The following is a 25,917-nucleotide window of genomic DNA, read 5'->3' on the forward strand; positions in this document are numbered from 1 at the left end:
GTCTGCTGCCACTTTGTGCTGCGTAGGGACGGACCTAGGGGTGGTCAGGGGGCTGACGGGATATTGTCAGTTCGCAGGGACAACCTAGGGGCCTGAAGGGAGTGAGGGGTCTGGAGCGGGCTATAGCTGACCGAGTCACCTTGAGGCAGTGCTAGTTGGTAGGATGCCAGAAGGGACAGCCTGTTAACTTGGTCAGGAGTCCTGGAGAGGGTCTGCGCTAGGCTGACCAAGACAGGTAGACGCCCCAAGTACTGCATGGCAGAGCCAGCCAGAGTACCTAGCCATTCCAGACACTCACCGTAGGGAGCACAGACTGGGAGGAAGGAGTCACAGCAGACACTGAGAGAGTGAGCCTAGCCTGAGGTAGTGCAACACTGAGTCACACCTAGATAAGGTACACATGTGGTGGTGCATCTGAGCTAATCTTTATTGTACCGGTGTGGTGGCTGCCCCGCAGAGTGGAGCCTCATGTACGACAACTGTTATGAGAGAGTGGAGGATCCGCGTGGCGCGGAGAACGTAAAATGGCGGACAGAGGCTGATGGGGAGGGCACCCGTGGCGTGCAACCCACTGAAGAGCAGACTGTCGCTGAATTGTCCTTAACGAGTTTGCTCTGGAGCGGAGCAAAGGCCGTGGCTGCCCCGTTTTTATCCTGCCTGGGACAGCGAGGGGCCACCCTTGAAGAGTGTGAGGAAATTGTCATAATTGGGGGAGAACCCCGTGAGGAGAGCGAACGAATGGACTTTTTGGCCGCCAAAACCAATCAAAATGGCGGTTCCCGCTTGCTAGGGAAACCGCATGGGCCAGGCGCAGAAAAAATGGCTGCTGCAGGACTTGCACAGAGCTGGCCGGGAATGGCGCGAACAGCAGAGCCCCGCCCTGAAGGGGGGCATGGCGCGAAAGCTATGGCTGCGCCGGGATGGACAGTGACTAATTCAGCCCCTGTGCTGAGTCAACCGTTGAGTTTATGGGACCCTCCCCTGATTTCTACCAGGGGGAGTGACTTTCAACTATGGCCTGTGGGAATGCACCCACTGGGCCCAGGGACTGATATCCAGACGGCGCCACTACAAAAAGTAGTTCCGGCCGTGGAGGTGATTTGCAAACAAAGGTACCTTGTGCAAAAAGCTGCTGCAAGGAGAAGGCGGGAACTAGCCGCGGGAAAGGACTCCAGCTCTGGGGAGGAAATTGGCGCGAAAACGCAGACCGCGCCCACCAGGACTGAGAGAGGTGCGGCCTTAATTAAGGGGCATGATATTCCCCTGTGGGACCCGCCCATTATTGCAACCCCTGGGGGCGGGTTCCAACTCTGTCAGAGAAGGGAGGAGCCGAAGCAGGGAGTGGCGGATCCAGCAACTTCCACCAGTCAGTTGCGAGGAACCACAGAGAAGGAGAGACCTGTACAGGAAGTGACTCCTGTACAAAGAATGGCCTGCTCCTCCACTGTGGGCACCATGGTCTCCACCCAGCCCTACTCAGTGCCCGGCGGGGTGCTGGTGGTGAGGGTGGCCAATACAGAGACAGTGGTCGGGCTCTGCCTACAATGCTGGCTGCCCGGAGGTACTGTGAATACGATGGCACGTTGCCCTCATTGCGGGACTTTGTATCTGTGGCCTATGCCCACGTTCGTCCCAATACAGCCTGCTGACCCCCCGGTGGATGTGACACGGCGCTCTGCTGAGTCCCCGGGCGCGCTGTGGATCAACCGCGCGAGTCCCGGAGACAGGGGACTGGAGCCGGTCAAGTCGGCTGGGTCACTGGCCATTGAGGCGGCTGGATTAAACCCCGCGACAGGGGCAAAGAGACTTTCACCCCGCCCCGAGACCCCTAGGTCGGGGCGAGGGGACTACTCTGATGAGGACCTCCGTGAGCTGGCGGTAGCAAGAACGGAGCGGAAAAGACAGACGGGGAGAACGACGCCCCGTGGGGTGAGTGACCGGACGTCCCCCGCAGATCGGCGATCCGACCGACGGAGTCCCGCCATCCCAGGACCTGGCGGAGATGGGAGAGAGACGCCTACACCCCTGCGGATGGGTAAGCCAAAAAGCCCTATCTCTTACCTGGTCACAACAGACGGCGAAGCGCTGGAAGGGCCGCGCCAGGCCCAACGCGCACGTGGAGGGACGGCATCACTTCCGGTGGCGACGGCGGAGCAACCGGATGTCGTGGGAGAAGAGATCCCGCATGGGGGTCCAACGCGAGATGGCGACGCTTCCGGTTCCGGGGAGGACGTCACTTCCGGTGGCGACGGCGGAACCCAGGAAGGGGAAGCAGCGACGCTTCGGCGATTGGAGGAAGGTCCCCGACCGCTCGTATTGCCCAGAAATCGGAGAGACGATCTCAGGACTGAGGAGGGTGAGACATCATCCTTGGACCAGTCTACGGACAGCCAGGAGCGGGTCGTAACCCCGTGGGGTCCCGTTCCCTGCCCCTATACCCAACCCCATGCCCTAGCTAATGCCCCTACCCCTATCACACGGTCACCGGGTTCACCGCCCAGCTTGGAACTTGTGGACATACCTTTGGGGGGGGAGGAAAAACGGACTGGGGAGAGGCAGCTCAGTGGAGCTACGGAAGGTGATTCACGGGGAGGAGGAGAATTGAGGGTGGCGGATACAGCACCCCAACCGGCAGTAAAGGCTCCGGGGTCCTCGAGGTGGTTCAACTCGCGATCTACAAGGTCGTCAGGGGTATTTTCATTTGATGACGACCGGGAACCAGGGCCTAATCCCTTTAAGGAGACCCGGTGGTGGGCTCCACTATTTGAGGGGTACTCCGCATGGATGGACCGTACTCGGTTCCTCATCCGGCGGGAGGACGTGGTAGATTTCTGGTGGAGAGAGGGAGAGTTTACACCCGAGCAGAGGGACAGGGAATTACAGGAGAGGTGGTTCCAGCTGGAGCGTAGAGACATAGCGCCCATGGGTCCCGACACACTATCAGATCCAGTCGATCCTGATGAGCCCCTATCATGGGTGTTACCTGGGAGGGCAGGTAATGCTGATCTGACCAGGGTCAGTAGGGCGGAGAGGGCTATAATAGTCAAATATAAAAAATCCCATGGGTTGGAGTATCCCTATGTTCCGGAGCCCCTGATGGATGAAATTGAGGACAATAGGGAAACGTGGCTCCAAGAAACTATAGAGCTGTATTTAGCCAATAGGGGGAGTGACATTGTAGGTAAGAAGGCGGAAGAAAGGATAGACACCCTGATGCGAGTGTGGAGCATAGGGAGAAATGTTCACAAACATAGGGTGACCTATGTGCCAGAGAGAGGATCACCTAGGCATTATTATGTTACGGTCCTGGATATGGGTAACCGGGAAGTGAGGAAACCTGACCCAGATCACTATTATTAAGGGGGTACTGAGACATTACGCGGGTTCGTGGCTGCTGGTCGGGGCGGGCTTGGCGGATGACTGTATTCATATGTACTGTATTATGAGGAAATTTGTGTGATGTTAATTATGTTTTCCGTTACAGTGCTTCCTGGAAAGAGGTATACAAATTTAGGTCCCAGCGAGGTCGATGGGATTCACCAGGGGGAGAATGTAGCGGTCATGTAAAATGCCTACAGTCATCTCTCCTGTTGGCAGTAAGGCCTGGTAAGTGTGGGCATGCCAGCAGTAATTATGGAGGTTTCCCCTCACACCCTGGTGGGGTGCTCTGTGTATGGCTGGGACTGGTCACATGCTCTGACTCCATGGTTAGTGATGTCAGAGATGTGTCAGCCTCAGAAGCTTACATAAGGCACAGCACTGTGTCTAAAAGTTAGTTGCTGTGGAGTTGGTTGTTAGTTGTTCTGCTGAGAAAGGAGTTCCAGCTCTTGTCAGAGCTGAGGAAGGAGTTCAAGTTCTATCAGAGTGTCAGTTATGTTATAGTAACTCCATGGGAGGCTGTGTCCAGGGACCTGGCACAGGACAGTGATTCCTGCGGGAATAAGTGAATCCCTGATCTAGGTGACATACCTAACTAAAGGGAGCACTGGCGAGATGAGTGGCTGAAGATACTCCTTGTGGAGGGCAGTTGCCCTGCCGTGTCAATAAAGATGAGTTCAGCCAGAAACCCTCTCGTGTATCTATCTGGAATGAGTGTACAGAGAGGAGCACCACGGAGGAGTTCCTCGCCAGGATCATCCCCTTGCGGACGCAGGGACCCTGGTGAGGTGGAGGCGCTGCACTGGAACTAGGTGAGACTCAGCACACTACCTCAGCTGCCTGTCTGACGGGTCCTCCCCACACACCATCATGCGGGAGACTCAGGAGTCCTGTAGCCAACAGGTGCACCATCAGGCATATCTACACTGTAATGGGGTCCGGTTAGACCACAGGGGCCAATGTGAGATTGGGTGGGTCAGGCCGGGCCAGAAATACCGTTACATATATATATATATATACATACACACACACACACACACACACACACACACACACACACACACACGCAGTCCTCGGTTATTCAACGGAATCCGTTCTGGAAGTACTGTAGCGTTGAGTAGTGAAACCGTTGTAAAGTCAGTCCCATGTTGATCAGTGGCGGTGAGTATTGGTTAACACATTCAGGTGTCTGATAACGCATTCAGGTGTCGGAAAACGACCCTTATGTTGCATTGTAAAGTATTGGATATGCCATTCGTTGTAAAGTGAAACATTGGATAGCAAGGACTACCTGTGTATGTATGTATGTATGAATGTAAGTGTATATATATATATATATATGTGTGGTGTGTGTGTGTATGTATGTGTATATATATATATATATATATATATATATATATATATATATATGTATGTACAGTATGTATGTATGTATAAAGGAGTCAGGACACACAATAACGGTGCTACTGTTAACGTACTAAACTACTATGTAGAAAGGTTTAAAAAGCAGGTACACCAAATGGCTCAATAAATGTCTTTCCTAGCTCACTGTTTTGGCTTCTCAATGGAGCCTTTCTCAAGCTCTTGAAAAGCTAGGAAAGACATTTATTCTACCATTTGGTGTGCCTGCTTTTTGGACTCAAACATAAGACAGGGCAAATAGAGACAGACAAGACACACACATATATACAAACATGTACCATATACACACTGTCACTTCCCTGTTCCTCCAGTACCAGGCCTTACACACAGGCGAGGTCACTGTGTGCAGCGTCTCCCCATCGTCAATTACAGCTTTGAAGTCAAAGGCGCTTTCCATGCAATCCCGCTGCATCGGCGCTATCGCAGCTTACAGAATAAGGGTCAAAGTGCTTTCTTTACCCAGCAGCCGGCTGGCATTTTGGGGTTAGGCTGTAGAAGTCCTTTCACCCTAATTAATGCTGGTTGAATAAGGATAAACAAATCCCTTATTTCCCCAGCTGCGGGACACACATTTGGTACTGTATGTTGTATCATTGTGAACGGAATGAGATTGTGTTATGTGGAATGGAATACTGATAAAATCGGGGAGCTCCTGAATACTGCACAGCACCCACCGAACACAGTCACCGATATACTGTGTGTGTTGCAGGAAAGGCCATACCGATGCAGAAATTGAGGCCATTTTTGCAAAGTATGACCAGGATGGGGATCAGGAACTCACAGAGCACGAACATCAGCAGATGAGAGATGATCTGGAAAAAGAGAGGGTGAGTAACATTGGCGGGGAATTTTATTTCACTGTCTTTGCCGCTCCGGTGTACATTTCCCAATGTGTGCAGGGGAGCTCAACTGTAGTCCTCAAGCCCCTCCCTCCCCCCTCCCCCACCCCCCCTTCCCAACAGGTCAGGTTTTTAGGATATCTCTGCTTCAGCACAGGTGGCTCAACCAGTCCCTGCTTAAGCACAGGTGGCTCACTAGTCCTTGCTTCAGCACAGGTGGCTCAGTCTTCGTGATTGAGGCACCTGTGCTAACGCTGGGATATCCTGAAAACCTGACCTGTCGGGGGGCTTGAGGACTGAATTCGAGAACCTCTGTTTAACATCAGAAAGCTGCTTCTATGTATAAGGAAAGGTTGTCCTGTTTCTTGTTGGCATCCTGCCATGCGTTCTCAAAGGCAAGTATGATAATCTGGCTCTATGTATACAGTATGTGTATGTATGTGTATATATATATATATATATATATATATATATATATATATATACATGTAGAGGTATCAGTACCGTGTTAGCCAAGCTTCAATAATCGAAAAATAAATAGATGATACCGTTCTGTGGCTAACGAACTGGACAGCGATATCATCTTCCTCAGACACTGTTTATAGTATAGCTTTTGCTTGCTTCATTCATTGTAACATCGCCGGAAGAAGAGATCAGTGTATCTCGAAAGCTCGCACAAATAAAAGCATTTCGTTAGCCACAGAACGGTATCATCTATTTATTTTTCGATTATATATATATATATATATATATATATATATATATATATATATAATATATATATATATATAATGCAGTACCAAATTGAACTATGCCATTCATAGGATTAGTAGGCTACATTTCCATAACTGAAGTCGTTCAATGAAATGATAAAAAATAACTATATATTGTTTTTTAAGTGTTTTGTGTATATCTTTGTAAACATTGTAAGCTGAACTGTATGATTTAGTTTCAATGTTCTTACCAGTCTCATCGCCTACTACCTCTCTATTTCTAATGGATGTGCATTGGATGTCCATTCATTGTCCCGCTGTAATTTACAACAATGCACTTTCAGAAAGGAATTAGAAATGAATGAGTGATCTTATGGTACCTTTTTTATTATCTAACTAGAATTAAATGCCTGTTAAGATGGGCTTTACTATTTTTCGCGCGCGCTCTGTCTCTCTCCCTCTCTCTCTCCCTCTCTCTCTCCCCCTCTCTCTCCTCCACCCTCTCCCCCACTCTCTCCCTCTCTCTCTCCCCCACCCTCTCCCCCACTCTCTCCCCCTCCCCTTCTCTCTCCCCCTCCCCATCTCTCTCTCTTTCTCCCCCTTCCTCTCTCTCTCATTCTCTCTTTCTCCGCCTTCCTCCCTCTCTCTTCGTCTGCCTTCCTCCCTTCCTCTTTCTCTCCCCCTCCTCTTTCTCTCCCCTCCTTCTCTCCATCTTCCCCCACTCTTCTCTGCACCGTATCTTTCATTAAATACCTTATGATGTAATCAATTTTTTTCTACCTCTGTTTTTTTTTTCAGTAGTCTTACTTTCTCATCACGTCGACTGACTTACTCTCTTTCTTTCTTTGTCTGCTTTCTGTCTAAGTGTTATAACTATCTGACTCTCCATATCTGCCACTAGTGCATTATGATGTCACCAATGAGTTCACACAGATACCTAAAGACATACATGACCAGTGTGTGTGTGTGTGTGTGTGTGTGTGTGTGTGTGTGTGTGTGTGTGTGTGTGTGTGTGTGTGTGTGTGTGTGTGTGTGTGTGTGTGTGTGTGTGTGTGTGTGTGTGTGTGTGTGTGTGTGTAATAAATTCCCAAACTACCTGCAATCTGATAGAATGACTGATGATAAAATTTAAATGACCTACTGTCACGTACGGCACCTAGCTAGCACGTAACCTGCATATGGGACAAGGGTGAATACTAAAGCCCCCAAGCGCTCCCACATTTCACCTCCGCGAAGGTCCGTCAAATGGACAATATCGCCTCTCCAGGATCCAGGTTCAATACACAACCCGCAAGCTGCCCCACCCACCACCTCTGCAAAGGTCCCTTACTTAGATATGCAACAGGGTTAATACACACGCCTTTCTCCTCCTCAAGGAACCAGTGAATTAATATTAACAATAAAACAAAGGATGTTACCGGGCACTCCTAAATAAAGTGGGTTTCTAGCAATTACAAACGTGCAATGAATAACATAACAAGTGCTATAACCCACTAATATAGATGCTATATAAATATGCAAATTCAATAAAAATAGTGAATAAGTGAAATATTCAAAAAATCTTTACTATCAATATAACCTTCACAAAATCTAGTGAGAATGTGATTTAAAGGTATAAATGCAGCAGCTGAAAAAACCCTTGTGGACCGTCCTCTGGTCCTGAAATAGTGTATTTGTCCAAATGTGGGGAGCGCTTGCAGATCTCGATGCGAATATGAAAAGATAAAAAATACGAATAATGGTGTAGCCAGTAAGTAAAACATGTGTATAGTAAAAGAGTATATTGATCCCACTCACAAATTAGGATGGTAGTACAGTATAAGCAGATCATTGATACATCTATCTCTGATAGGAGCACTGTGGACAATCCACTTCTGTGTTGTATATCTTGTATGTCGAATATGACAAGGATCCAGCATTCACGCAAAAGGTAAGAAAGAGACTCACAATGGTGCAGTATATCTCAATCAGTATATATTGTATAGACACAGAAATTACAGATTTCACTCACATTTTCAATATGTGCAATGTTCAATTGAGAGGACTTGAAGAACGCCGAAGATCGCTGACACTCTGCCATTCTCTGCCCGCCTCCGTCTCCCCCCTGTGTGCGTCACTTCCTGTGACGTCAGCAGTCCTGCCGGATGAGGCATCTATGGTCACTCGGCTGCCAGAAAGATGAGCTCAGGTCCTCCAAAGACAGGATTCAACGCGTTTCGCCGAGGCTCTCTCAAGAATCATGTCTACTGCTGTCACTAGCTTATATTTATAGCACAATGCCTGTGTCCCAATTAATTAATTAACTTAATATTGATTCCTCCAGGGTTGGAGAGGAATGACTAATATATATTTATCATTTCATATTATGCCGTTCAATACATAACGGCTAATCCAAAAAAAACTAAGGCAATAATTTAAGCAATTTGAATGTGCAATAGTGTAGTAATAGCATTAATGTAATATCTATGTACAATACAAATCTATACATGATTAATCAATACATAATAAACACTGTATTCATTCAAAAACTTCTAAAATAGACTAACAGATCATTAAAAAACATATATTATTAGAATATTGACGCAATACAGAAATCTAAAAAATAGAAAAAAGGGAAACACATTAAAAAAAACCTTAGTGGTAATATATCATCTAATATATTTAATTAAAATACATGTCACTAATTAAAGACTGTTAATAGCCAAAGACAACAAAAATGGAAGGGGATATCACCAATACGTGATAATAAAAATGTATCCTGCAGGAATAAAATCAACACAAGGGGGTAATATCAGATTAAAAAAGCACCAATATCTATGTCCACATTAAGACCCTTTCTTACCAGGGTCTTAATTTTAGGGATCCAACATATCTTTTAGATTTAACCTATCACCACCCCTCCAATTCCTGGGTTATGTTCTATGCCTTTATATGATAAAAATTTAGGATCTGACTGATGATAGATGCAAAAAATTTTGGCTGTACAATTTGTAAAGTTTGCACACACAGTCACAAAGATAAATTACATTTTTCATCTAAAGTAACTGGAGAACGAATCACCATTGAAGGTTTTATAGATTGTAAAACAGAATGTGTTATTTATATGTTAGAGTGCCCTTGTGGCCTCCAATATATAGGACGCACCTCAAGGCCTTTGAGAGTGCGTATTCTAGAGCATCTGAGTGGCTCAGTGAGTACAGACACAGACTGGCACTGATTTCAATTCCCAGCATCGGCTCCTTGTGACCTTGGGCAAGTCACTTTATCTCCCTGTGCCTCAGGCACCAAAAACATAGATTGTAAGCTCCACGGGGCAGGGACCTGTGCCTGCAAAATGTCTCTGTAAAGCGCTACGTACAACTAGCAGCGTTATATTGTTATTATTATTATTATCAGTCGGATCCTACATCTTTAACATATAAAGGTATAGCATATACCCATGAATTGTAGGGGTGGTGATAAGTTAAATCTGTTAGCTAAAAGAGAGAGACCTTTTGGATCCATAAAAGGCAGACCCTGGTAAGAAAGGGTCTTAATGTGGACATAGATATTGGTGCTTTTTTAATCTGATATTACCCCCTTGTGTTGATTTTATTCCTGCAGGATACATTTTTAGTATCACGTATTGGTGATATCCCCTTCCATTTTTGTTGTCTTTGGCTATTAACAGTCTTTAATTAGTGACATGTACTTTAATTAAATATATTAAATGATATTTTACCATTAAGATTACCATTAAGGTTTTTTTAATATGTGTTTCCTTTTTTTTCTATTTTTGTTTTTTTAGATATTTCTCTATTGCGTCAATATTCTTAAAATATATGTTTTTTTAATGATCTGTTAGTCTATTTTAGAAGTTTTTGAATAAATAGTGTTTATTATGTATTGATCATGTATAGATTTGTATTGTACATAGATATTACGTTCATGCTATTACTACACTATTGCACATTTAAATTGCTTATATTATTGCCTTAGTATTTTTGGATTAGCCGTTATGGATTAGCCGAACGGCATAATATGAAATGGTAAATATATATTAGTCAGTCCTCTCTGACTAAGAGGTATCAATATTAAATTAATTAATTGGGACACAGGCATTGTGCTATAAATATAATCTAGTGACAGCAGTAGACATGATTCTTGAGAGAGCCTCGGCGAAACGCGTTGAATCCTGTCTTTGGAGGACCTGAGATCACCTTTCTGGCAGCCGAGTGACCATAGACGCCTCATCCGTCAGGACTGCTGACGTCACAGGAAGTGGCGCTCACAGGGTGGAGACGGAGGCGGGCAGAAAACAGCAGCGTGTCAGCAATTTTCGGCGTTCTTCAAGTCCTCTCAATTGAACATTGCACATATTGAAAATGTGAGTGAAATCTGTCATTTATGTGTCTATACAATATATACTGATTGAGACATACTGCACCATTGTGAGTTTCTCTCTTAGCTTTTGAGTGAATGCTGGATCCTTGTCACATTCGACATACAAGATTTACAACACAGAAGTGGATTGGCCAAAGTGCTCCTATCAGAGAGGGAGATGTATCTCTGATCTGCTTATACTGTACTACCATCATAATTTGTGAGTGGGACCAATATACTCTTTTACTATACACATTTTTGACTTGCTGGCTACACCTTTATTCGTATTTTTTATCTTTTCATATTCACAACGAGATCTGCAAGCGCTCCCCACATTTGGACAGTTATTATTAACCCCTACTCTATCCACTTCCACCACCGTGGTGTATGCAAATACTATAAGATGTAAAATTAATATTTGCCAGGGTTCCAGGTCCCTGTTTATTATAGAAAAAACTATGCACTTTAACACACCAAAATCAGTTGTAGCCAAATGTGTCCGAACACTTTAATACTCTCCCCAGAGCATGCAATATTTCATTCAGAGCCCAAAGCATTACTTATTAAATGTTTTAATATATATAAAAATACAGTGCTTAGGTTACATAAAAGGTATTACAAAAAACATACAGTTACAATAAAATGCAGAACAGATTCTTAAAATAAAAGGGTAAAACAGACAAAAAATCTTATACATGTATACCCCGGTTTAAGGACACTCACTTTAAGTACACTCGCGAGTAAGTACATATCGCCCAATAGGCAAACGGCAGCTCACGCATGCGCCTGTCATCACGTCCTGAACAACAATACCGGCTCCCTACCTGTACCGAAGCTGTGCGCAAGCGGGGAGAGTATAGAGCCTGTTACAAATGCGTTATTTACATCAGTTATGCACGTATATAACTATTGCAGTACAGTACATGCATCAATAAGTGGGGAAAAGGTAGTGCTTCACTTTAAGTACATTTTCACTTTACATACATGCTCCGGTCCCATTGCGTACGTTAATGCGGGGTATGCCTGTACTTTATCAAATGCTATGGATTTTCCCCAGAGAGGTCGCTGGTTCAGAGAATGTGATCTCACATATTTTGTCCAAAGCACTCCTCTGGTATAATCTAATTTTCAATAAATTTGCCCATAATTTAATACATTTCTGTCTTCCCTTGTGAGCCACATATACCCAGTCCCTGTCGTAAATCAGATGTGGGGTTGATGGTTTTACGACAGAGTAAAACACCTCCCACCACATGACATTTAAACTCCTTTTAAATATGTAAATATTCTCATAACTTCACTTCTGTAATACTTACACACACGTGAGACACATCCATGCATTTAGGCGCTCATGCCAGACACGACAAGTGTAAATATGACCATCTTAGTCCTAAATTGAAGGGACAACGTGATATCTGTCACGATCCCTTAAACACACAGTGTGTGGTGTCAGAATGTGCCCCTCTGTGACACATTTACGGATTTGTTACTTTTATTATGCACAGGCGATGACATCACAGGATATTCTCATTTTGAATAAATTCACCCTTGTTTTGATACCTTCTGTAGCCACGCCTCTTGAACTTGCAGAACCGTCTAGAGAATGTGTTTGAAGCTAAACTGTAAAACGACCATGTTTATAAACTTGTCACAGGAACCATATTTTATTCCCATGTCTGCTGCCCTTATCCAGACTATATCAGCTTGTACCACTAGGCCTGCAAAAAGGTGTTGACATACAATAAACCCACTCTTTTTACTTTTCACACCCAACTTCAATCAAGCCCTTTTGAAGCTCCACAGATTCCAGACAAGACAGGCCACAAATTTAGAATTTTAAATGTCAAACTGTAGCTCATTAACCCCTTAAGCACCAGAGGGATTAAAATACCTAATATCTCATGACATTATCATGACACCTACTATATAGAAGGACTCATTCATTTCTGCACAATTGCAACTGGGCTGCTACTAGTTCCTAATTTAGAAGTCATTTAAAAATACAATACTTTACATTTATTTTATTTATTTTAATGAGTATGAATTAAATAGCTCTAACCTATAACTGTTTACATGATAGGCTAAATATTTAAGACTCTGAAGGTTAAGGTAACTTACAGATTCACCAGCCATAAACGTTTAGGAAGAACTGCTTTGACTCTTGTGGGCCTCTGCTTGGTTCAGAAGTCATAAAGAGCTGTTAAACTTTACGACTCTGCTTCATCGAGCGGACACTGACCTCTGCTAACTTTTTATGTTCATGCATGTTCTGATGTGTCCTGGATAGGTGTTGTGTGAATGCTATTAACTATAATGATGTGGACAGTTCAGTCACTCTGAGGTTGCTGGCTTGCAGATATGAAGTGAACAGAAAACCGCAATTACCCTTTGCCCAACACGACATCACGTCTGCCATCTATAAAGTGCAAACACTATGAGGAAATTATACAAATATAGCTGAGGCGTAGCCAGAGAAAATTAGTCTTTTTTTTCTGGGATCAGACTTGATGGCTAGCAGGGGATTCCAGGCTTCATCATAACCCTGATATTAATAACTGTAAAACTCCAAACCCGTTTCAGGTTATTTCCTCTACTTCACTTTAAGAATAGAGTGCTTCTGATTTTTTGTTTAAATTGAAATCGAAACACGGCTAGTATTCTTATTGGACAACAAACGGCATTTCATATTTTTTAGGTGTTTTCTTCATTAAGTGTCTTTGAAACAACTGCTTAATTTTCGAAAGCAGAACAACCCAGGAGTCCGGATTTCCTTAACTCCTATTAGAAACAAAAAAGAAAATACCGGAGTTGAAGTTATTCTACCTTTTATCCCTGTGGTTCTTAGCATGTTACCCCTTGAGGAACTCAGACTTGCTAACCCAAATCTGACTCTACTGTATGTTGGTACTAATAATTGAAGTTGCATGCAAGGTCCTGCTGCACAGTTGGATTCCTACTTTTTCCCACACTTCACAGGGAGCTAAAAAACATGGTGCCCTGTGCGAAACCTACATTTCACTTGGATATAAGGAACTCCCTTTTTTTTATTTTTTGTCATGTCTCTACAACTTCCCCACTCCCCTCCTTCTATCCACATTTATTAATCTCTCCTCCCCTTCACCTATGCCTGTGCCCATACACTGCACCACTAATTACTCACTTCTACACCTATCAATAAAAAGCTCCCCCCACAAATCCTCTATTCACACCTCTCTCTCTATACTCCTTCCTGCTGCTGGAGATATCTCTCCTAATCCTGGACCCAGCCATGTACACACCTGATCTCGCCCACGCCACTCTGCCACTTCTTTCCCTGCTAATGCTGTTAACCCATCTAATTTAATACCGACCAACCTTAAAACTCAAATTGCAAAAGAACCATCTCAATAGCATGGACTCATGATTACTGTCCCGCACTCACAGTCACTCCTACCAACCATTGTGGTCAAGCACTGCCATCAACAGCACTTATTCCCTCACCTGTTGTTCCTGTAAGTCTCCCGACAGATCACTTCGATTGTAAACTTCTCGGGGCAGGGATTTCCTTTCCTATTGTCTCACTTTGCTGCGCTTATTGTATTATTACAATTCCCTGTACTGTATTGTCTTTGTGAAGCGCTGAGTTACACTGTCGGCGCTAGATAGATAAAGCTATACATATCATGGTTTGTAATTCTTCTGCCCCTCCTTACATCTCAGCCCTAATTTCTCGCTATGCACCATCCCGACTCTTGCGTTCTTCTCAAGGATGTCTTCTTTCTACCCCCTTTGTATCTAAAGCTCTCTCCCGCCTTAAACCTTTCTCACTTTCTGCCCCACACCTCTGGAATGCCCTTCCCCTCAATACCCGACTAGCCCCCTCGCTATCCACCTTTAAGACTCACCTTAAGACACATCTGCTTAAAGAAGCATTTGAGTAGCACTGGATAATCATGGACACATGACACATAAAGCTTGGCCCCCTGCAGACGCACTTACCAGAACTCCCTCCTACTGTCTCTGTACGTTCTCCCTACCTACCAATTAGATTGTAAGCTCCTCGGAGCAGGGACTCCTTCCTTAATGTTACTTTAACAGTATGTCTGAAGCACTTATTCCCATGATCTGTTATTTATATTATTTGTTATTTATATGATATGTATTACTACTGTGAAGCGCTATGTACATTTATGGCGCTATATAAATAAAGACATACAATACAATACAATACAATGTGGCTCTCACCACAGTAATTGGGTCTCTTCAGAGCTCTCTCTGTGACCAGGAATCAGTAGCTGCATGTTTGTTTCCCACAAGGAGGACTTGGAGATGGAGCGGGGCTCTTTGCCTCGCCCTATGAGCGGTCGCAGCTTGCCGCGGAGCCTGGACGACTCCGAAGAGGATGACGATGAGGACAGCGGACACAGCTCCCGTAGGAGAGGAAGTAGCTCCAGTGGAGTGTCATACGAGGAATTCCAAGTGTGAGTGTCCCCGCCCTGCACAGATTCGCACTTTTATGTTACTGTAGCTGGGAATTTTGCACAAATAATGCTTTGCTTCTTATATGTTGTACTTGAACAGAGCAATCGAAAGCTACTTTAATGAAGGACAAGAGTGGGCAGTGGAGCGGCCAATGCTGAGTGTTACCCTACATAACTTTACTAATCGGCTACTGAAGATGCATTTGTTAGAAGATCTTGAATAGCCAAGAAGAGCTGTTTCTAGTTCCTAAATACAGAGCTTTTTTACTTATTCTTAAACACAGCACAAAAGATACATCATTTACAGTAAACACAAACTAGGAAAACGCTATTTTTTATACCTCGTTGTGGGATCCGTGAGTAAACCTAATAGGACAAAGATTCATAATACGGAATAAAACACGGGCAAAACATATTTTGAAACACCATCAATTTGTGGATTTTTACATCAAATTGTCCTAGTATTCTCAAACTTCCATAAGAAATGGTAATGTCTGGGCAATTTAATTCTCACGCGGTGTGCAGCGCCGGTGCAAAGGTATTCGGCACCGTAGGTGAACTTTCAGCCTGTCTAAAAAGTTAGTCTTGTATAGATTTTTTCTAGCATCCATACACACTCACCCCTCTCTCCCTGACACTCTGTCTCCCCCCCCCCACTTACATTCTCTACCCCCTCAATGACAATCTCTGTCTCCCCCCCCTCTGACACTGTCTCCCCCCCCTCTGACACTGTCTCCCCCCCCTCCGACACTGTCTCCCCCCCCTCCGACACTGTCTCCCCCCCCTCCGACACTGTCTCCCCCCCCTCCGACACTGTCTCTCCCCCCCGACACTGTCTCCCCCCCCCGACACTGTCTCCCCCCCCCCGACACTGTCTCCCCCCCCCGACACTGTCTCCCCCCCCGACACTGTCTCCCCCCCCCCCCCCCGACACTGTCTCCCCCCCGACACTGTCTCCCCCCCCCGACACTGTCTCCCCCCCCGACACTGTCTCCCCCCCCTCCGACACTGTCTCCCCCCCCTCCGACACTGTCTCTCCCCCCCGACACTGTCTCCCCCCCCCGACACTGTCTCCCCCCCCCCGACACTGTCTCCCCCCCCCCGACACTGTCTCCCCCCCCCGACACTGTCTCCCCCCCCGACACTGTCTCCCCCCCCCGACACTGTCTCCCCCCCCCCCGACACTGTCTCCCCCCCCGACACTGTCTCCCCCCCCCCGACACTGTCTCCCCCCCCCGACACTGTCTCCCCCCCCCCCGACACGGTCTCTCCCCACCCGACACTGTCTCCCCCCCCGACACTGTCTCCCCCCCGACACTGTCTCCCCCCGACACTGTCTCCCCCCCCGACACGGTCTCTCCCCCCCCGACACGGTCTCTCCCCCCCGACACTGTCTCCCCCCCCGACACTGTCTCCCCCCCGACACTGTCTCCCCCCCGACACTGTCTCCCCCCGACACTGTCTCCCCCCCGACACTGTCTCCCCCCCCACACTGTCTTCCCCCCCCACACTGTCTCCCCCCCCCACACTGTCTCCCCCCCCACACTGTCTCCCCCCCCACACTGTCTCCCCCCCCCACACTGTCTCCCCCCCCCACACTGTCTCCCCCCCCCGACACTGTCTCCACCCCCGACACTGTCTCCCCCCCCACACTGTCTCCCCCCCCCCACACTGTCTCCCCCCCCCACACTGTCTCCCCCCCCACACTGTCTCCCCCCCCCCGACACTGTCTCCCCCCCCCCGACACTGTCTCCCCCCCCCGACACTGTCTCCCCCCCGACACTGTCTCCCCCCCGACACTGTCTCCCCCCCACACTGTCAAACACTGTCTCCCCCCCGACACTGTCACCCCCCGACACTGTCTCCCCCCGACACTGTCTCCCCCCCAGACACTGTCTCCCCCCCAGACACTGTCTCCCCCCCAGACACTGTCTCCCCCCCCGACACTGTCTCCCTTCCCGACACTGTCTCCCCCCCCGACACTGTTTCCCCCCCGACACTGTCTCCCCCCCCCGACACTGTCTCCCCCCCCCCGACACTGTCTCCCCCCCACACTGTCTCCCCCCCCGACACTGTCTCCCCCCCCCGACACTGTCTCCCCCCCCCTTTGACACTGTCTCCCCCCCTCTGACACTGTCTCCCCCCCTCTGACACTGTCTCCCCCCCCTCTGACACTGTCTCCCCCCCCTCTGACACTGTCTCCCCCCCTCTGACACTGTCTCCCCCCCCTCTGACACTGTCTCCCCCCCGACACTGTCTCCCCCCCCCGACACTGTCTCCCCCCCCCCTGACATTGTCTCCCCCCCCTGACATTGTCTCCCCCCCCGACACTGTCTCCCCCCCGTCACTGTCTCCCCCCCCGACACTGTCTCCCCCCCCGACACTGTCTCCCCCCCCGACACTGTCTCCCCCCCCGACACTGTCTCCCCCCCCCCGACACTGTCTCCCCCCCCGACACTGTCTCCCCCCCCCGACACTGTCTCCCCCCCCCGACACTGTCTCCCCCCCCGGCACTGTCTCCCCCCCCGACACTGTCTCCCCCCCCCGACACTGTCTCCCCCCCCCGACGCTGTCTCCCCCCCCCGACACTGTCTCCCCCCCCCGACACTGTCTCCCCCCCCCTCTGACACTGTCTCCCCCCCCCTCTGACACTGTCTCCCCCCCCCCTCTGACACTGTATCCCCCCCCCTCTGACACCGTCTCCCCCCCCCCCCTCTGACACTGTCTCCCCCCCCCCCCTCTGACACTGTCTCCCCCCCCCCTCTGACACTGTCCCCCCACTCCCAAATGGATCGGCGCTTGGTACTGAATTAGCCAGGAATTTCTTTGCATAACCATACTTGCATTAAGTTTTGTCTGTGTCGATTTTTTGAAGACCATAATTGCCTGTTGTGGGGTCATAGAGGTGGTGCATTAGTGGAACAGGTCAGTGCCATGGGTAAAAAGACGAGATTGTAGTAACTTAGCCGAGATTCCTTTATACAAGAGATTTGCACTCCGCAGAGACTTGTGAGGTATTAAAGAATACTTGGGGGAAATATGCATATCCTAGTGATTATGAGTTAATTCTGCTTGTTTCACATAGTTTTTAAATTCCGTTAACCGTCAGCTGAAAGCATTTATTAATTTCCACTTTAGTTTCCTTGCGATGACTAACCATGCGCGTTATCCCCCAGCCTGGTGAGACGAGTGGATCGCATGGAACACTCCATTGGAAGCATTGTGTCCAAAATAGATGCAGTGATTGTCAAACTGGAAGCCATGGAGAGGGCCAAAATGAAGCGTCGAGAACTCTTGGGAAGGCTTCTGGATGGAGTGACCGAGGTATGGGTCTGACTCAGCTTTTTGCCTGACCGTGGTAAATCTTTCAAACTTAGAAATGTTGCTATTTTAACCTTTTAATCGATTTGTTTCAGTAAATCCTCAGCCTAGTGCTACATTATTTCTTACTGATATAGATAGAGTCACTACTTGTATCCTTCTTCATAAGAAAAATAATGGGATGAAGGTATAAAAATCATAAATTATTCTTTGTTTTTTAATTGATTTTACAACCAAAAATAGTGAACCAGCTCTAAAAATGGGTTGTTTCATTGAATGTGCCATCCATGTTTCTTTATGTTTCTTTATGTTGCAGTATTTCATTTGTGGTGTAATTTACAGTTGTGTTTATTGGAGCACTGCATTGTATTTTCCATGCAATGCACATTTGTGTCTCGCAGACCTGCAATGCGGGGCCCTGGGTCTTGCTCACTGTCCTCAATATGAGACCAGCCTCAGCTTTCAGATTGATCTGACTTTGTGGCCTTGAAAGCTCATGTGTACAGCACAAACTATTTTCTGTGCCTAATTTCAGGGCTACAGTAATATGCACACACCAACAACAAAAAAGATTCCTTTTAAATAAGATTCATGCCACAAAAGTGCATTAACTGCAAATTTTGACCAAGTTTTCATAGCTTCCTGTATTGGCATTTCAGAAGTGCCAATTTGTTGCAGGTTGTGAGACTTGTACTTAAATACCGAACATGTATCTAAACTTGACTAAGACTTGTGAGGATTCAAGATATTGTATACAGGGGCTTGGATGGCAGGAGGGCTAGTCATAACTGCAGTGGTTAATTGAGAGGAACCTGCAGTTGCAGAGGGCACCTGTGAGCAGCCAAATTTTAAGTGGGTGCTACTTGGGGCTGAGTCCACAGTGCTCCTGTGCTTTGGACTCTGCAGTAACTCCTGTTTGAGAGGCTTCCTGTAAGTCAGTTTAAGTTGGTGTGTGTGTGTGTGTGTGTGTGTGTGTGTGTGTGTGTGTGTGTGTGTGTGTGTGTGTGTGTGTGTGTGTGTGTGTGTGTGTGTGTGTGTGTGTCTTTGTGTATGGGTGGGAACTTCTAATAGATGATTGAGTCTGGCCACCCAAACACAGCCACCTACTGACCAGCACAGATTTTGACCAGCAGTTACACCTACTGACCAGCACAGAGCTCTTGACCAGCAGATACACCTAATGACCAGCACACACACACCCACCTGACCAGCACGCACACATACACACCCCTACTGACCAGCACGTGCACACACGTCTCCGTGCTGGTCAGTATATGTTATGCCAGTCATTGTGTGTATGTACTTTTTTTGTGAGTGACTCCAGGTCAATGTGTACATGTGGGAAGCTGCAGAGTAGATGAGGTTGAAAAATACAGATGTCCATCGAGTTCAATTTATATGGAAGATACTATATTTATATTTACAGTATTTTTTCATCCAGAGGAAGGCAAGCAAAAAACGCAGTGAATCATCATCCAATAATGTCTCATAAGAGAAAAAATACATTCCTTTCTGACTACAATAATAAAATTAAAATTGCTCCTCGGATCAACATCCTTCCTAGGTTTAATTTATTAAATATATCCCTTAATAACTTTCCAAAAAAAATATATTTCTAAAGATATCTATTGCATCTGCCGTCATCAGTTTCCATGGGTAACAAATTCCACATTTTTACCTGCCCTTTTTGTTTGCTGCTGGTGAAATGTCTATTCCTCTCATCCCAAGGGACTGAGGCAATGTCGTTTGTAGTTGGGGCAAATAGATCTCTTAAAGTTCCTTGTATGGAAGCAATGTAATTACCCGTCGCACACAAAAAAATTATAAATAGTCAGACACTGGGTATCTTTTCCTTATCTTGGAAATAAAGAAACTGCGCCCCAGAATGTGTATGTAATGCAATTAAGTGGTATAAATAAACTTTGAGAGATTGTCTGGTAATAAAACAGGGAGTGAACTCTCATTAATTAGTGCAACCAGTGTCTATACAGTAATGACACAACGTGATTATGTGACAAGTGTTAAATAATACAAAAAAAACCTCATACAAAATATCTGAGAGTCTGCTGCTGGTCAACAAAGATGGCTCATCATCTCTCAAGCTAATAATGAAAGAAAAAAGAGAGTGCATGACTCTCAGTGTAAAATTGATACTACAATGTGACAAACTAATGTGACTAATGTGACCACTGATGTGACTGGATCCCGTCACCAAAAGCGACCAACCAGCGCTGACAGTGGAAAAGATCGCAGGATCAGTATATACTCTGAAGTACATTGGGGCATTTCCCTTATTCTCCCTGCTCACTGTTAAGCTCATACTGAGCCTGCGATGTTTTCCACTGTCAGCGCTGGTTGGTCGCTTTTGGTGACGCGATCCAGTCACATCAGTGGTCACCACCATAGGCCCTAGGAGCAGTACGGCATGCATTGAGGGTATCGAACTCAGCCGGCAGTGTGGGAGCTTAATGTTTGTTCCAATATATACCACAAACCATCTGGATTCCCACGAGTAAGGAAGTGAGCTGCTGTTGAAAACTGATGACATCTGGTTGCGGTCTTCTGGATATGAGGACGCTGGGACATAAGGACGTCCACACTTACCTGATCTGGAGAGGAAATGGTAGCGGTCTCTTCACGGAATGGGAACCATTGATTGCTATAGTGGTAACATGTACCTTAAACATGCTATGTTTTAAAGATGATATTTTCTGTACGTGCAATACTTACCACCAATACTTTGTCACATTGTAGTATCAATTTTATACTGAGTCGTGCGCTGTCTATTTTTTCTTTCACTTTTACCTTATCTTGGTGTTTTTATTCTGCCGAGACATTTATTAGCACTATAACACAGCGTTTCAGGGGTCAGTACCTTCATCAGGTTACATAATTCCTTGTATTGACCACGAATATATTTAGTGAGCCATTGTGCTGGAGATATTAATTATAGACAGACAACTGCAAGTCTACAGTATTTTTATAAACCTATTGTATTTAATTTTGTCAAAGAAAAGGATCCCCTAGCACAAACGTTCAGAGTATTGTAGTAAACCTAGCCCTTGTATTCCAGCAGGGAAAGGTCCTTTGCTTTAACACTGACTCATGGAAATATTTGCTATTTAGGATGAAAGGCTGGGTCGTGACAACGAAATCCATCGGGACCAAATGGAGCGGCTTGTGAGGGAGGAGCTGGAGCGCTGGGAATCGGATGACACCGCTTCCCAGATGAGCCACCGCTTGGGCACCCCCATAGGACCCAACGGTCAGCCTCGATCCAGGAACTCGCGACCCCCTTCTTCACAGTCTACAGAAGGAACGGAGGCAGGAGCCGCCGCAGGCAATGTTGGAAACTGCCAGGTGTAACTCTTTGAAGGACAGTGAACGATACACAGATCATTGTAAATCCACTAAAAGCGAATGCTGTAGGTGCACCGAGACCGCTACCTTGGACCGATATGATACAATGGATAAAGTTTAAAGGGTAACAATAAGACTTTAATACATTGATGTCAATTATCTGGGAACTGCAAAAGCACTAACAAAGTAAATGTCTTCGCTGCTGCTGGCCTCAAAAATGCGGCACATTGGGACTCTTTCCTTAAAGCATGCACCAATTAAAAGGCCACAAAACCAAGCATAGACGTAGTTGATGGACAAAGTTGTCGTGCACACTGTTCTCCACCCTCTGCTTCAATCACCGCAACCTTCTTACCAGAGAATTGGGGGGAGGTGAGTGGAAATATGGATCTAGGTAATTTTGTCATTCACAGACAAATGGCATCAGTATTATACTTCTTCAGGTGCTTTTATCAAATGCTTTGATCAATTGGCTTTGTAAATTGTGATCCATATTTAAAAACATACATCAAAAAAGGCACCGTATGTACACATTCAAGAATTCAGGTGTGAAAGCTGAAAAATATTTCAACACAGGTTCAAATAACAAATTTGTTTATTCATACTTGCAAGTGCGCACAGGGAGAGACGCTTACAGGAGCTCCTCTCGCAGAAAAGCAAATAACAGTATCTTTTATACACACTGCTACAGAGTACAGTAATACGCCCCTTCAGAAGGGGTTGGCTTAGAAAATTGAAATTACAGAAACTTAACCAAAATTAGAAAAAACCTTATACATGCTAAATTCTAGATACTTATACAAGCTGACCTTTACTCAATATATTTGTGCTTACACTTGGGGTAGTGATTTCCTGAAAAAGCAATTATCACATTTCTAAGTTAGGTTTGCTAATTAAAAAGAAAGTAAAGGAAGAAACAGTTTCTTATCTCTAAATCCCAATAACCGTGTGAAGCATTGACTTACACACTTCTAAATTGGGGTTACTGCATAACAATTGAAAAAGTAACCACGGTTTTCTTATCTGAACTGGCACTGGCTGAGACTAACCTTGAGACTCATCTCCCTTTGCAGCTGCAAGCAGAGGCCGGCTCAGGGAGCGATACTCTGCAACATTTTCACACACTCTCATAAAATAACAAAATGGCTGCTGACACAAAATGGATGGCAGACAGAGACAAATAAGATGGCTGCATAGATCCTAGTGACCCCTCATTGAGACCCCCCTATATCACACTTTCACAGAGGCTTAAGATAAAAAAAAATTGGTGACATGTTCACACTCAACATCAATTTAACTTTTTATCGATGGGGAAAAAGTCAATCTAATTTCTTTATTAGCCTTCTCTACTCCTCCTTTTTGTAGCCACCGAAGGCATGAAATGAATCCAATAATGGAGGTGCAGTGCAGTGCATTATGTAATTGTATTGCCAAAAGCGGATAGAATTATCTGCTGTTCGTGTACAAAAGGGTGACAGTGGATCACACAAGTCTTAATCCTTATGAAGGTTAATACAGACAGTATTATCACTTTTATAAACATTTAACTTTTTCATACAAACATGTTTTAAACACATTTTATTGTAATTAGGTTGCCAAAGCACCAACGTTTTTGCAAAAGCTGTTGCAGGCGCCAATAGAAGAACTTAAATCAAGAAAAACTGTCCAATCATAACCATACAATTATGTTTTTTTATTTTCTAGATGATTATCCAATATGCTACAATACAAGCTTTATTTTTTCATTTAACCATGCAAATGACAAACACATCATGTACAAGGTTTTCTGGTGATCACAACTTTATTATATAAAAACATATATGTATTTGCAAGAAAAACTCAGCCAGAGACGTTTTCGTGATGCTGGGTGCAAGCTCAGTGGCTGCCTTGTACAGGAACAGTTGCATATTACACTAATATTAAAAACATATAGCTCATACCTTGAAACTCAGTATTTAATTAGATATAATGGTGTCTACAAATGCAGTAAGACACGACCTTTGCAACTTGATTCTGTACATAGGATTCACAAAATACTGTAAACCCCCAAAAAGTTTTGCCTTCCGTGCCAATGTGACTACTCATTACAGCGCAGTGTTAGATTACATTTCATACTGCACAAATATTCAATATTGTGTGAAATCTGATCATGTATGTGCAATTCCATCACTACCAATGGCACAATTAAGATGTACTGCAATGATTTGAAATCCCGTTGCAGGTGTTAACACCTAAAACCTTGTATGATTGCGCAGCAAAACCTGTTTAATCGTAAAAATAGCTTGTAAATATAAAACTGTAACGTGTCGTTACTGCTTCATTTTATAAACAAACTTCATTTTGAAGTGCTTAAAGTTTCATGGGTATCCATGTAGATCCTAAGATTGTGCTCCTTTAAGGGTGGTAAGTACAAGAAAGTTTTCTGACATTTTATATCTTTGTACTACACGAGTTACAACTTTTTTTTGTACATCGCACAATATTCTTGTACATTTGTTTGAATATTGTTAAGTGTTTGTTTGTAATAAACGTATTAGTGGTTGTCCATGCCTTATTCGTCTCCCATATTGATCAAGAACCTTCAGGTCTCGAACACAAAGCACTTTACCGTACTAAAGACTGCGGGCGGAATCGGATCTTTGGTCGCAGCCGGCGTTTGGCCGCAGGGACCCTTTGCCACAGCTGGACACTCAGCTGCCGGCCGTTTCGACAGTAAGGTAATTTAACTTAAAGGGGTTAAAGATAGGGATTTTAGGGTAAAGGGTAAGGTTAGGGGCTTACTGTGGTGGCTATTTATTTTATTTATTTATAAAAAAATGTTTTACCAGGAAGTAATACATTGTGAGTTACCTCGTTTTCAAGTATGTCCTGGGCACAGAGTTATAACAATACATGGGTATATGAAATGACCAGAGGTTATACCGTCAATTCACAGACATTTCATGGACAGATAGAGTTGGAAAATTGGGTGGTGAAGGGGTAACCAGGCTATCAATAAAGGTATTGATATTTGTGTGTTTAGAGTGTCAGCTCTTGGACCCATTGGTTGTACATGAAATGTATGTGATTGTGCAACAATAAAGAATGTATGTGTGTTTCACCTTTCTATGAGAGCTAACCAGGGGAGATTCACAAGCTATAAGTTTCAAGGGGGGTTTTGCAGTAAAAGTGTTGTCACATTGTGTCTAGGTAGACGGGGCCCAGAGTTGCTGGCCACCCCAAAAATGTAACCTGGAATAAAGTCAGATTCCCGGGGACATGTAGGCACAGACCTCCGGTCAAAATCCTCCTTTGAAAACAGATACGCGACTCAAAGCCAAGTCCCCTGCTTCAGTATAGACCAGAAAGGTAAAGGGAACATAGGGATGTGAGGTGTCCCTGACACAGTCAAGAGGTCCCTAGGTTAAGGGGGATACTCCTTTAATGCTCAGGTCACCCAGAAGCAGTATAGTGGTGCTGGGGGTACTCTAATCAGCTACAAGATTGTGAGGGGACTTTTAAAAGTCCAGTCCTTAGTAGTGTATAGAGTGTGGGGAATATGGCTAGTTAGAAATAACGTGCAGCTTCTTATTCTATTTCCCATAACCAAAAGACTTAGGATATTTTTAAAGTTTATATATTTTAGGGAACAGTGTGTTTTAAAACATATGCTTGTGCACAGTATTATGGGCTGGGACTCTCAGACAGTGCCACTGTGTGTACTCATACAGTAGGGATCAAAAGCCAAAGAGGAACTCTGAGGTGTCAAAACCATTTGGACAGGAGGCAAGAAGTCAAGTACCCATGTCCTCAGATCAATGGATGCGCTTTGAATTTCCATTTGGCCCACCAGACTGACCGTGGCCTGACACCGTGGGGGACATTGAGGGAATCAAGGGCTAGAGTTGCCAAATTTCCCATGCCCCTTGATTCATTCAGATTTCCATGTAAACCTTTGCTTCCTACCAGCTTGTCTCTGATTTTTCTCATGCTACTGATAGGGGAGGGGGGGGGGGCAGTAATCTGTAATGCAAGTCAGAGGTATTATAACCCCTTGCGGCCATGAGATACTGTAGTTAGCTC

At 45.4% G+C, this 25,917-nt stretch overlaps 1 protein-coding gene across 2 annotated transcripts in view; it reads left to right on the top strand.

Annotated features, from left to right (window-relative positions):
* PKD2 (polycystin 2, transient receptor potential cation channel) overlaps positions 1–24,402 on the top strand; it is an 81,475-nt gene extending 57,073 nt beyond the window's left edge. Inside the window, exons 12-15 of one of the 2 annotated variants that reach the window (XM_075565531.1) lie at positions 5,510–5,627; positions 15,014–15,174; positions 18,351–18,498; positions 21,622–24,402. In XM_075565531.1, the coding sequence (XP_075421646.1) occupies positions 5,510–5,627; positions 15,014–15,174; positions 18,351–18,498; positions 21,622–21,861 (667 nt within the window). In that variant the 3' untranslated portion in view covers positions 21,862–24,402. Of the gene's footprint in view, positions 1–5,509; positions 5,628–15,010; positions 15,175–18,350; positions 18,499–21,621 lie in introns of both variants that reach the window. The other variant, XM_075565521.1, reaches the window with a different exon arrangement.
* Positions 24,403–25,917: the final 1,515 nt, after the last annotated feature.

The sequence above is a fragment of the Ascaphus truei genome, chromosome 1 (assembly GCF_040206685.1).
Source record: "Ascaphus truei isolate aAscTru1 chromosome 1, aAscTru1.hap1, whole genome shotgun sequence".
In the NCBI taxonomy this organism is placed as follows: Eukaryota; Metazoa; Chordata; class Amphibia; order Anura; family Ascaphidae; genus Ascaphus; species Ascaphus truei.